Source organism: Monodon monoceros, unplaced genomic scaffold, assembly GCF_005190385.1.
Source record: "Monodon monoceros isolate NGI ecotype Baffin Bay Population unplaced genomic scaffold, NGI_Narwhal_1 Super_Scaffold_16, whole genome shotgun sequence".
In the NCBI taxonomy this organism is placed as follows: Eukaryota; Metazoa; Chordata; class Mammalia; order Artiodactyla; family Monodontidae; genus Monodon; species Monodon monoceros.
The window spans coordinates 86,695,664-86,709,477 of record NW_021703772.1 but is presented as its reverse complement, the minus strand read 5'-3'; the positions used below and the strand labels follow the sequence as shown (position 1 = coordinate 86,709,477).

The 13,814-nt window shown below is 37.1% G+C and overlaps 1 protein-coding gene across 1 annotated transcript in view; it reads left to right on the top strand.

Annotated features, from left to right (window-relative positions):
• Nucleotides 1-13,814, top strand: part of ARHGAP15 (Rho GTPase activating protein 15) — a 604,198-nt gene that overhangs the window by 20,805 nt on the left and 569,579 nt on the right. Inside the window, exon 2 of the mRNA XM_029224609.1 lies at nt 8,241-8,419. Within this exon, the coding sequence (XP_029080442.1) occupies nt 8,255-8,419 (165 nt within the window). The 5' untranslated portion in view covers nt 8,241-8,254. The remainder of the gene's footprint in view (nt 1-8,240; nt 8,420-13,814) is intronic.

The window sequence follows — 13,814 nt, the reverse complement described above, 5'->3', positions numbered from 1 at the left end:
AGTACTTATTCTACTTAAAACATATTTTATATTTTACTTGTCATTTTTACCATTTAGGATACCCATATGCAATGACAATAACTGTATTACAATTTATCCATGCAGATGATCTGCCAGACTTTGTCAGTAAATGCAGTCTATCACCCAGATTTCCTGATATATGTTAACTAAATGCAAAGCCTTATTATCACATTTCCTATTATAATACCTGCCTAAGTCAAAGACAGTGTTACCCAATGGGGTGGCTATGGTCAAATTCCTTTACTGTGATCTTCCTTTCTCATTATATTTGACATTTTTGAAACTGAATTTTATTGTACTCTCTCCGCTTCTGAAAGTGGTCTGGGAAATTAGACTTAATAGAGATGTAGAAGCCACAGGGAAAAAAGAAAAGGAGAGTGAACCGGGAAGAAAGTGAAATTAAAATGTTATTTTGGTAAATGGATGCTCTGGTGGAGACGGCAAACAATTGCAATGCAAGTTAATTACTGACCTGTCAGGCAAGTGTAGCACAGAGGTTGTGCCACACGTTGCTGGAGCTACCACTGCCACAAGTCATTTCCACAGGGGAACAAACAGACCGTGCGCTACCACAGATGAGTAGAAGACCTTTCCAGGGGACAGAAATGAGTTTCTGATATCATATTCATCTGTGGAGTTTCCACACACTCTTACTAGACCTGGAGAAGCAACTCATCTTACACATTCCGGAAAGGGAATGGGGTCATATTGCCACAGAGGGTTCCTGTGTGTTAAGGCAGAGAGGACCTTGGTGGTGACCAGACAGCTCACTGCCACACAGTGAAAACCCAGGCTAAGACCCATGGAATGGGAAAACACTGGGGCACACTCAGTGCTTATCTCTGAGACAGTTCTCCTCACAAAGTCTTTAGTGAGAATCCATGTCAGGCAAGAGAGTCCTTCTATTCAGAGGAAAAAATGTTAAGCACCTGAAGAAAGCTTAAACTCCAGGGAGATGTTCTCTATTGTTAGAACACAGAGCCCTGCTAAATTGCAAGGTGGTCAAAAATGTGGTCATTTTTTAAAAATAAGAAATAAAGAAAAGGGTTATCTGAAATGGAAATATGGTATTTTTCATATTTTTTAAAATTTTATATGATTTTCCAAGTATACTTTAATGTTGGCCTCAAAAGGTATGAAAAGCATTGCTTCTTTGCAGCCTCTAACTTATGAAATATCCATCGTTCATTGGCCCTTAGAACCACTGGGCAGAGCAAGTTATACATATTCTTTTTAAAATAAGAACTAAATTAGGTCAAAGACATTCCTACTGATAATGCTTTCCTAAGCTATGTACTCTGGCATTACCTAGGTTCTATATTTGTTTTCCATTTCTATATTCTGCAAATATTTATTCAGTCTTTATTGTTTTGTCAGAAAGCACAGGGACATTTATAAATGATTAAATAGAAAGACTTACATGATCTATACTTAATATGGATGCACTTTGATCATTTTATCTACCTGATCTCTGTCAGATTTCCTTTGGAATTCTTGTTACCTTGTTTTTCCAGACACAGTTGCCACTTGACTTGGCGGTCTATGACTAAAGCAAGGATGTTTGGAGATGCAGGCCTTGAGCTCTGTCCTGGGACTACTTTGAACAGGTTGTGGCACCTTGGGGAAGAGTCTGTATCCTTGAACTTCAATTTTCTCTGCTCTGTAGCATGTAGATAATATCATAGTGCCTATTCAGTTTCTACTAACTCAATTAATTCTTAATATATTTTTATTTTAATGTTGCTGATGGGAAAAAGATGTCAAAAATACACTTTCTACCTCAAAAGGGCAAGCTGCTGAGCCTTAGTGTAATTAACAGAGTGCAACAAATAATTGACAGAGCAGCTTTGAAATTTATGATTAGATGAAATATCACATTCATTCCTATTTGGGTATTTGCAGTGTGAGTGGGAGAATCAGGCCCAGAATATCACTGAGCCAAGTCTGTTGAGCAGAGCCAAAGTTTGTGTGGCTCTTGTGAAGTGCATTCTCATCACTGTTTCCTGTTTTTAAAACAGTATTGAAAGTGGAACTAGTGTAACATCACAAGCTATTCTTGCTGTTCTCTTGGTACATACAAAATCAGGAAGTCTACAGAAATTGTGAAGCCAGTCTTAAGTGATTTACATTTCAACTTCTAACTCAGGGATATTTATTTGGAGAGTTTTGTAAAAATCAAATGGATATTTTAAACACATGCAAAATGAACGAATGTGTTGTCATTAGTCATTCACCATGCTTCTGTGTGCCTCCTGTAAGAATAAATGCATATGTCATCAATGTTTTTTCTAATAGAATTTGGTAACAATGATGATGATGATGATTAGATGATATGTTATGAAAGAACAAGAGAAATACGGAATAAGCATGTAGATCACATGAAACTTAAACTTAATATGACTTATAGTTAACAAAATGTTTCATGTTACGAAGTTGCATAGAAATAAGCATACAAAAGTAGTATTGATTTTACAAGTCCTCTACCAAATCTAGAAAGTTAAGGGTCAGTGAGAAATGAAAATACAGGTGGAACAACAGAATATGATTTCAAAACCCTGTGTATATTCTTGGAATAATAACTCAGAAAGACTCACAGATTAGAACTCTTCATTGCCTTTCTGAGTATATTCTGAAATTGATACTTAGGTTCCTGGAATTATATTCACTCCCTGATGCTGGGAGCAAGTTATGATGGACCCTGGGGTTTGAAGGTTTCTCTCTTTTTAAGAAAAATATTTATTTATTTATTTAGCTGCCCGGGTCTTAGTTGCGGCATGGGAGATCTTTTAGTTGCAGCATGCAGGATCTTTAGTTGAGGCATACAAACTCTTAGTTGCGGCATGTGGGATCTAGTTCCCTGACCAGGGATCGAACCCAGGCCCCCTGTGTTGGGTGCGCAGAAACCCTTGAGGGTTTCTTTTGACTCAGGGTTGGGAAGACTTTATACTGGAGTTTATTCCCCTAGAACCTTCTTTCATAAAGACTCAAAAACTAGAGCACCCTGGCAGGCCATCACGTCCCACAACTCCAAGAGGCACCCTTTACTAGAATGCAATGCTAATATCCTATCCCTAGTCACAAATGTACCTGCCTCTACTTTTACTTAAGATCACACACAAAGTAGAGTAATCAAAGGTTTTCTACTGTAAGATGTTTTCCTACATAGCCGGAGGAGTTTCCAGTATGAGATTCAGGTAAATGATTCCCTGAGAGTTCATGGGAAGTCTGACTAATCATTTATGACAGTGTGTTAATTAGTTTAATCATTCCTCTCCCATATATACATCTAAGTGATTCACTGAGCAGATGGATGTAAGTAAAAAGATGTAAGTAAGGAAGAATGGATGATGGAATTTCAGATATGTTGACCCTGTAGATGAGATGGGGCCTAAGTAGGTGCTGCAGTGGGGGGCTTTGGCAGCCAAAACGTGAAAAGGATCATAGTGTGCACTGTAGAAGAAAACATGAGTATTAGGATGCAGGTGAGGAGAAAATGGGGAAGTTGGAGTGTAAAGAGAATGAACTGTAAGTGGGGTCCAAATACAACTTGCAAAATTGGCCTAAAACAGCCTTATCCACCAGCTCTGAGAGGTTTCTAACAGGATGAATAAGAATAAATCATCTCTGAACCCACAAGTACGGCAGTTAGAAGTTTCACAGCCACCAACACAGCTGTCATTTCTGGCCATTAGATTTCCTTCCTCCTCTGTCCTCCCTCCTTCCTCAGTTCCTGCTTGGGGTGAGGGGGTCCTGCTTCCTTCTGTTTTGCACTCAACTCATCCATACAAGACATTTGTGTATTATGCCAAGGAAAGCCCTCTTCCCAAATTCTCTCCCTCAGAGTGTCTAGAATACCAGCCTCTTACAGCACTGGTGGGCTTAGAAGGGATTAGGCTCTCAGTTAACCCTTCAACCCGATAAGAGGATACAAAGATGATCAAATTCACCCACACTGAGGCTAAATGCCATTTTCTTCATGAAACCCAATGCTTACCTTTTCCTTGAATTTCCTTGGTACTATAGTTTTTCTTCATGACATATTTCAGTATCTACTCTATAATATCACAGTTATTTGCATACCTCTGCACTGCTGAGCCCTTTGCCCGAAATGCCCAACCTGCCCTGACTTAGCTCCAGCGTCAGCTGATCTTTTGTGGACTTTCTCTCTCCACACCTCCCAGTTCTACTGTGGTCTGATGTCATTGCTTCTCTCCCCACCTGGCACCATTCTAGTCTCATTTAATTATTGATTTGTTTCTTTATCACACTCACCAAACGACTGTAAAACAGTTGGTTGAAACAAACAAACAAAAACCAAAAACACAAAAAAGAGTTATCTCCAGCCTCTAATGTAGTGCCTTGCCACTCAGGAAAGTCTCAGTAAACGTTAAACAGATAATTTATTTTCTGTGGGTAGAAAGAGGTTTGTGTCATTTTCTGTATTCTCCTCAGAGCAACGTGGTGCTCTGCAAAATCAGAAACCACCAAATATTTGCAAACATGAGAATAACTATGAATAGTATCAAGTGAATGCCATTGATAGAACAAAATACAAAAAAAGCTGAATAAAGAGAAACAATTGAGTGCAATAAATAGAGTATCAATAAAAAGTGAAGATGAGGTCAGTTGGGAAAAGAAGTGATGGCTAGAGGAGTGAGAAAAGAGAAATAACATTAACATTGGTAGGGGGAGAGATCAGCTTAAAAGAAAGATCTGAAGGAGGAAGATTTTGAAATTCTTTTCTGTAGACTGTCCTCGAGAAAACAGATGGGAAAGCCAGATAAGAGGCTTTTAAAATTAATCCAGCCTTTTGACAGTAACCCATCACCAGGCAAATTATGGGTTAATTGTCAAATCAATACAAGAATGCAAATGTTGATTTGACGCTGAAATTTGTTCAGAGTTTGAGAAACAACATGCCGTATAAACGGCACCTGGTGGGGCTGTGTAAATACAGTGGCTTTATGCTCTTGGTCAGAAGAGAGTGGCTTTAGCCCGAGTATTTCTCTTACCAGTATTACAAACACACCACCTTAGAGTTTTGAATCTAATGAATAATTTGGAAGATCAAGACTTCAGTGTACTCCAAGGAGAACCCAAATTTTTTAGAAAAGATTTATATGTTTAATCATAGATCCCCTCAACCCTCACTCAAATCCTTGGGCATCAGATCATACCAAAGCATTTACATTGTTGCTAAAACTACTGAGCTCTGTAAATATGCAGTAATACTTCTTGAGCTCCCAGACTTTTACACAACGGTATCAGAAGTGAAAAGGAGCCTACAGATCATAGCAATCCTTTTAGTTGCCCATGCCCCCTCACTATCAATTTTTTCCAGTGATGAAACAGAGGTCCATGGACTTGTTCAAGGTCACAAAGGTGGCCATTAGAAACAGTGCTGCACTAGAAGTCATCATAGGCTCTTTTTATGCAACCAGTCTGATTATAATGAATCCAAGGCCTCCATTACAATCACGGTACCTAGATTCTCATTCTTTCATTCATCCTTACTTCATCCACTGAAATATACTCTGAAAAAAACTCATGCTTTTATTAGTAGCATCTTTATAAATATAAAAAATCCAGAGATTTGCTTTATTTTGAAATAATGTCTCTTGGCTAAGAAAAATTGAAGGCCTCAATAATAAATAATACACAGAATAAAACCAAAAATTTATCCTGTACTGGGGTACGTGGAGAAATAACTATTTATATCATCTGCATGTGATTGCATTTACTTTTTTTTTTTTTTTGGCGGTACGCGGGCCTCTCACTGTTGTGGCCTCTCCCGTTGCGGAGCACAGGCTCCGGACGCACAGGCTCTGTGACCATGGCTCATGGGCCCAGATGCTCCGCAGCATGTGGGATCTTCCTGGACCGGGGCACGAACCCGTGTCCCCTGCATCGGCAGGCGGACTCTCAACCACTGGGCCATCAGGGAAGCCCGATTGCATTTACTTTTCAAAACACATTTATATATAAAAAACCCTATCTTATTCTAGTTAGATATAGAGGTAAGATCCCTTATGCATACATTAGTGGTCAGATTTGGTACATTTTAAAGTCCTTCTTATTAATGTAGCTGTCATCATATTGCCGTGGAATAGCGGGGATAAGATTTCTTTCTTTTATTCAAATTTTTATTTCAAATGTTGTCAAAAGAGCTCTCTTATTCTCAACTAGATAAGTTTTTAAAATATATCACTCATGTATGATTATGAAAATGAATATATTCAAAATAAAATAAAATAAGTAGCAAAATAAATTGGTTAAGGAATTCTTAATAAAACTGTCCTGTAAACAGCTTTGTTAGATATAACTGAAGTACAATAAAGTGCAAGTGTTTAAAGTGTACAATTTGATCATTTTTAATATATGTATACTGCTATTAAACCATCACCGCAATCAAGATAACAAACATCCATCACCCCCAAAAGCTTCCTTGTATCCAGAGTCCACACTGTCCCTAGGCAATCACTAATCTGTTTTCTCTCATTTTATGTTAGTTTGCATTTTCAAAAATATTATGTAAGTGAAATCGTAAGTACTCAATGAGTACTTTTTTGGTGGGGGGCTTGATTTCTTTTACTCTGCACAATGAATTTACAATTCATCCATGTGGTTGCATGCGTTAGTAATCCATTCATTTTTATTGTTGAGCAATATTTCATTGTGTAGATAAACTAGAATTTGTCTATTTATCTGCTGATGGACATCTGGGTCGGCGGTGGGGGGGGGTGGATAAAATAAATACTCCTTCACTTCTTGCTGCCCAGTGTCCTTAAGAAAATTGTTAGTCACTCTGATCCTCATTTTTCTCCACTATAAAAATATGAGTTTAATGTCAATATCATAGGAACTTTGTAAGGATTAAACCAGCTCATTGCCTGGCACATAGTAAATACTCAATAAATATTAACTTCTTTTCTCACTCAATATCACTCAATTGCCTAACTGGTTTCAATTATGAGGAAACACTTTTCCTCCCGTCAAAATGCTTTTATTCTTTTCTAATCCTTTTAGTGTCCACTCAACTTGAACATTACCGTGATTCTAGCCCCGTTGTCCGACCAATCAGGTAGAGGTACCAAAACAGTTGGCTCCTTAAAATATAATCCTTCTTTTGGATTATATTGGCTTCTATAACTGACTGGTGACATTTTTTTCTAATGTTGTACCCACGTGCCTAGGCTAGCTATGAAATGTCTATATGGGTGAGACATAGAGAGGACACTCAGGCTAGAAGAGGGTCTGTTTCTAGAAGCTTTGAAGCTATATTTGCATTGCAAATATCCTGTTTAAAAAGAGTAGATGTATTCATTTGAGGAACTCGTGGGGAGGAGCAGCTGAAAAGGATTATGGATTTGGGAAGCAACTAAAAGCCCTCCTGGTCCACCCACCCAATTTATTTCCTTTGTTTTCTTTTTCTGAATTATTGTTTTCTCACAGCCGCTCCTTTAAAATTTGCCCACACTGGATTTTCCTACCTGAATCAGACTCCTTCCATTAAAATAAATATAAATAAATAAATAGTGTCGATGTGCTGATTTTCTGTTTCTTCATAGTCTTCATAAATATTATATCCAACTAAGCTACTAAATCTAGTTCAGTTGGCAGATGGCAGTGGACAAAGGAATTTTAATTTTTCCCTGTGGATATTGCAAGTGGGGGTGGTGACTGGGACTCTGCACCATGCTAATGAGGCCAAGCCGACATATTTGATAGTCAATGGGACCAGCTTGCTTTCCTCCAATTTTACGCACTTAAATTTGACCTTATTCACAGGGGTATTTTGTTCACCAAAAAAGGCTGCTGGTGGTAGTATCTGGAGGTGGGTTGGGATGGGGTGGGTGATAGATCAAAGACGTTGTGAATGAAAAGAGCATATACCCGGAAGATGCAATATCATTTCTATATAAGGGAGACCATATCATATTGCCATTAGGAGTTCCTTAATCGAATTAAGAAACTACACAGAATTTGAGTGTGCTATCTATGAATTGAAATCCTCTGGCACGTATACAGTACTGTCGGAATACAGAGGTCCAATTGATAAAAGCACTACAAAGTAACTACCTTCTTCTTCACCACTCAAAGAGGCGGAGACTTTATTTCATTTTTGTACTTTAATGATGTATAAGGATATGCACTCCACCAGGAGTTTTTCATGGAAAAGCATATACTTAGAATAATATAATGCTTTTATATTTCATCAGGATAACATTGTAATATGCAGAAGTCTACAAATTCTGATACCTCTGTGGAAACACTGAATCCCACCCGCCAAGGCACTGGAGCTGTGCAAATGAGAATCAAAAATGCCAACAGCCACCACAGCAGGCTGAGCCAAAGTAAATCCATGATCCTCACCGATGTTGGGAAGGTCACTGAACCTGTAAGTCAAATACCACAAGTTCCCTGATATATAGAATTTTGTAAAAGAAGGGGGGAAAAAAAAGCTAATTAGCCTTGTTTTATTTGTTTTCCTAATGTGCATGAGAAAACTGTTTTTGTAATGCATTTTATCTTGCCTACTTATAGTCATAATTATATCCCCAGTTGCAAGAGAAGAGCTGGGCTTAATCCAGAGTGATAAAGTGGATTTGGAGCTAGACTGAAGAGCACCTTTGACTCATTTTAAGGGCCTCCACTATCATGCTTCAGTGTCGTAAAAATAATGAGGTTATGCTAGCATGTGGTGTTTGTACTTCCAAATACAGTACATCACTTTGAAAAGCCAGAGGCTAAAATTAGCTAAGAATAAACTGAGAAAAAAATCTTTTAAAAAAGTGAAAATCTCTTCCTTAAAATCTCCCAACAATATATGATACTGGAAATTACAATCTGATTTGGAATGAGCTTGAACAGTTGAAATGGTGTGGAGATTTAAGGTTTGGAGAGGAAGCCATTTTGTCTCCATAATGTGTCATTAGGAAGATTTGAAATAAAATAGTTAGAGATGAACTCTACTGCCAGTTGTGTCCCTGCCCCTGCACGCATCCTGAGCCACTAAACACACTGATTGCAATGAGTCTCCTCTGGTTAATTTTCTTCCATAATGGTGGTAACTTGCAGCTGAGGCCATAGGATGTTACAAAATTATTTATGCAATGTTAGCCACTCTTTTGGACCCCGGATCTATTTTGTTTCTCACAGTGAGAGCAAGAGCAAGAAATAGGTTAGCTGGGGACAGGCTGTGAGTCCCAGTCACCCTGCAGTAACATGTGAGCTATTAATTGAGTGTTCTGTTAATATCATAGGGGCCTATGAAACATTCAGCTCCCTAACTGAGTTATTAAATGAGATCAACTTGCTGAGTAGCATGTTACCGATTATATTTATTCGCTGTTTTTCACTCGAATTTCAAGTGCAAAATTAACCCACAACGATCTCAGGAGCCTGAGAAATGTATGGTTTTAATCATCCTTTCTTCAGGTATTATAGACAAATTTAGCATGAGGAAGCCAGTGATTATATTTTGAAAGTGAGAAACATATCCTAGTTAAGGTACTGAGAGATGCATTTTTTTTCTTTATTTTCTCATTTAAAAGTATTATCTGCTGGGAGGCACAACACGGCCAGCCTGACTTGGCGTTGAAACCTGCTAAAACGTTCCTCAACCATGAACTTGAGACAATGGTTAGAGTAAATTATTGGAATCTCTATAATGTATTATCAGTAAGAACTGTACCTTTGGAAAAGTTTAAAAGTTAAGTATATTTAATGATGCCTAACATATTTTATTGGCTGTGTTTAACAAAAGGCACTATGCCGCAGTTGTTTTTGACAAGCATGAAAACATCACAGCATGAGACTGCAAAAGGAATTATGGAGAGAAATTACAAGTGATCCATCTTTCAATGAATTATCCACCTCAATAGCCCGCAGAACTCAGCTACCAATTAACACCTACTTTATTACATGTTGGGATGTACTTAATAACTTTCATGTGTTTATGCACTATTACCTTGACTGATGCCTCTTGTACAATTAGGCATAATTGGCATATCAATATGCAAAAGTTAAAAGGATTAACCCTCTTAAAACTAATGAGCATTTCTGTATCCAGCTGCTAAATGAGACAAAATTAGCATTTTTCACTTTTGGGCAGGATTTTATCATGCAGTTTCTCATTGTTGATATTACCTTGTTACATAACTTTAGTTTGGGCGGTTATATGCTGGACTGCTGGAGAATCAGAGTTTTCCAAAGTTAAATTAGCTATAATTATCCCAGCTTTTGTTTCCGCATTCTTAGCCTCGGCAATATGTATTCCTCGATAAGGAACAAAAATAAAAGTTACTTTTGGTTATGTGTGCTCGGTGCATAATTATATAAAAGGGGTATTTTAGTGAGGATATGTCATTTCACCGAGAAAACTTGGCTCAGAGATACTGTATTGAAAGCTTGCCATGGCACTAATTTTCTTTCTGTCTCAGTTCTTTTCATCTCTTTTTTTCCATGCACAATTTTCTGACTAGATACTGACAGAATGTAAAGTATTTTGGCATATTTATTCAAACAAGCCTGTTAAAGATATCTGCTCAAGCTAAACTAAGAACTTGATTTTTCAGAAGTTGGAGGTTGGGGTAAGGTCAAAGGGGGAGATTTTGAACTTAGGAGAAGTGGGAGGAAATGCACACTAAAAATGTGTGCACAAGTTCACATGTGGTATGGCTTGCTGTAACAGAGATACATTTAATCTGTACAGAAAAAAATTGAGTACTTAGAGACTATATATGTATTATGCATCCTATTTAATATATGTGGCATATATATACTACTTGTCACTTGCATATCAATTCTACAAATCTAATATGGACTTATCAGAGTATATAATAACACAAAAATCTGGTATTACACATTTCCATGATTTCACTTATTACAAAAACATGATACAAATATTCTAGGGTCAAATCAATTGTATAATTTTGTCATTAATTCATAAAGTCCTCTTAAAATTTTGCTTAATTAAAAATATGTTAATATGACTGTGAACTCAGAACACAATATAAAATTCTCCTATACATGTCATAAGAGCCTGTATTCTTGGTATCTTAAATCGAGGAGTATTTTGAAATGCCAATATAAACATTTATTCTACCCTAAGCTGTGCAAACACAGGTGAATTTACTTGTTGAATTAAAAGTTTTGATTGCCTAAGTGCTGCAGGGAAGCATTCCAGTAAAACAGGTATCAATACTCCATTAGTATTTTATTGGTGGCATGCATCATTTTCTTTAAACACCAAACAATCATTTTTATGTGGTTCATAAGATCAATGCCTTTTCAAAATTCAGAGGCCACTTTGCTTTCTAAGAAATGTTGGAGAGGTGGGAAATTTGGACATCTAATGACATGGTTAGTAAGAAAATTGCGTATCTGTGAGAGCCATCTGGAGACCTTCATTTGGTGGGGAGGGAGCGCGGAGCACTCTTTGGTCTCAGTGATTTGTTGTCTCACCCTGAGCATTGGAGTGAGACCTCTTAAAGGTGGACTGCTGATTTACCTGAATGTGCTAATAAACACAGAAGCAGAAGGCTTAGTGAACGTAAATGGGGGCAAGTAAAGTGTGCCTCTTTAAGGGCTAAAAAGGCTAATGTGCAATCCAGCAAATAGCTAATGCAAAAGGTTTAATGTGGCTTTGATGTTATTTATAAGAGAGATGCCCAGCCTACTAGACAGTTTGAAAATAGGTATTAATGAAGAGTTTAAATAGCCCAAGTCAGGAAACTGCAGACCTAGGATTTGCAGGCAGGAGTAGTTCCGGCATTTAATACTGGTGTCTTAAGCAGCAACATGTATGAATATTCGCCATTTCCATCTTGTAAACCCTGCAGAAGTGCATCACTCCATTCATAGCCATCATGGACAGGGAAATATTTTTTTTAATTAGTGTTCAGATAAAGACTTAGGTCAAGCCATTCCTAAACATTAACATACAAGACTCCTTGTGCTTCTCTTAACATACAGCGTTCCTTCATTTTTCTTTTTAATATATTATAAGGAAAAAGAGGAAACAATTTTCCTTTGTTTCTTACTTCTGTGATTTTAGGATACTTGCCAAAGTTGTGGCTAGCTAAAAAGGCAGACATAAAAATTGCTACTAAAAATATAAGCCTTCTGTTTAGCAGAGATTTTGAGAAATATTATGAGGCTGTAGGACTTGTCCATGTTTACTTCAAATCAAGCTTATAGATAGGTTTGAGGCTTTGTTTGTATAAATTGTCCTGAAGTGGATCCTGATATTTAATTAAAATGACACTAAATCACATTGAATTGATAAGACTTGGCATCTCAAACAAAGGTAATTGCCCGTATTGGTTTTATACAAAAATAGCGCTGCTTGGAAAATGTGCAGCCAACACAGACTGTCAACTCCATTTATAGATCAATATGTGAAAATCATTGATCAGGCAGGCATGTATAACAGTAACACTTTGCATTTATTTGTTGTTTTTATACCACATTAAGGCTTACAGGATTATAGGCTTCCTAAATATTTTGACTTCCTCATAAATATATGATCTGTTGAATGTTAATTAAATGAGAGTCTGCAGCCATCTCTAAAATTGTTTTTAGTTTGATGATTTCCTTTTATTGCTGTGGATCGTATGATCTGAAAATGGATTAGTTTCCTTCTGCATAAAGATTATTAAAGCCTTAATGTGTCCTATTTAGTGTAAGATGTGGCTGCCTTTTTGCTTTGAAAAATATAGATACAGACAATTATTTTTCTCTTAGTGAGTGGCTGATCTCTTTTTATTAACTGGGCATTCTCAGAGCTCAGGGTGGAATTATTTCCTGACATAGTTTGCACACTCTGTAGATAACGGGTCTTCTTGATTTTTCCTGATAGAATTTGTTTTCTTTCTATTCTTTTTATCTAGCTCTGTAGTACAGGCATCTGATCAAACATTATGTAGAAAATAAACTCATCACCTCAATTAAATTCTAGACACACACATATAATTTGAATTCTATTTTTCTGATTCAAGAACAAGCCTTATGAACTGTTCTTATACACTGCATTCTACAGTTAAATCTTTCTTATCTCATCAGTGTAAGGACAGTGTTTTGTTCCTAATCTTTATTGGACTATTGTGGATGACATTTGTAAGCCATTTTGGTTTATAAGGAAAAGCTGGAGGACAGTGGAGTCAGACTCTCCATAGATCCAAACCTCAGATATGACTATGAAATAATGTGTCTTCCACTGCAATTTTCTCTGCCACTGAGAGGTCAGTTTTGTTGAGAAATCTTTTTATATCCTCTATATACATTAGGAGTACTGCTTTCAAGACAATACTTGGTTTTATATATGATATTAAAACAATAATAAAAGAAACAAGATTTCAGAAATAGGAAAAAAAAAATCATGAAATTCAAGGGTTAGCTAAGGTAACCAGTCTGCTGTGAAGCAGAAGAAAATGTTTATTTAGCTAGATTTTTGACTTTTAAATAAAATGCCCTGGGGTGGGAGGGAGGAAAGAAGAATAAAAGAACACTAGAGATTTCTTTCCTTGTCCTTGCAGTCCCATGTCATCTCATGCTGTGAAAATCTTTAACTCTGTTTACCAAGCACAAATTGGACTTGCCAAATGTTCAGGAAGTTTTCATTGACAGTGTAGAGTCTGTACTTCAAAGAATGAGCTGGGGCTCTTGAGTTCACGTTCGTGGTTGCATCGTTTCCATTTTAACTTGAGCATAGCTAAATTTGTTTATAATCTCCTACTGATTGAACATGGCGGTGAATGTACATGAGATACATTTTTTTTACTTTAGTCCTC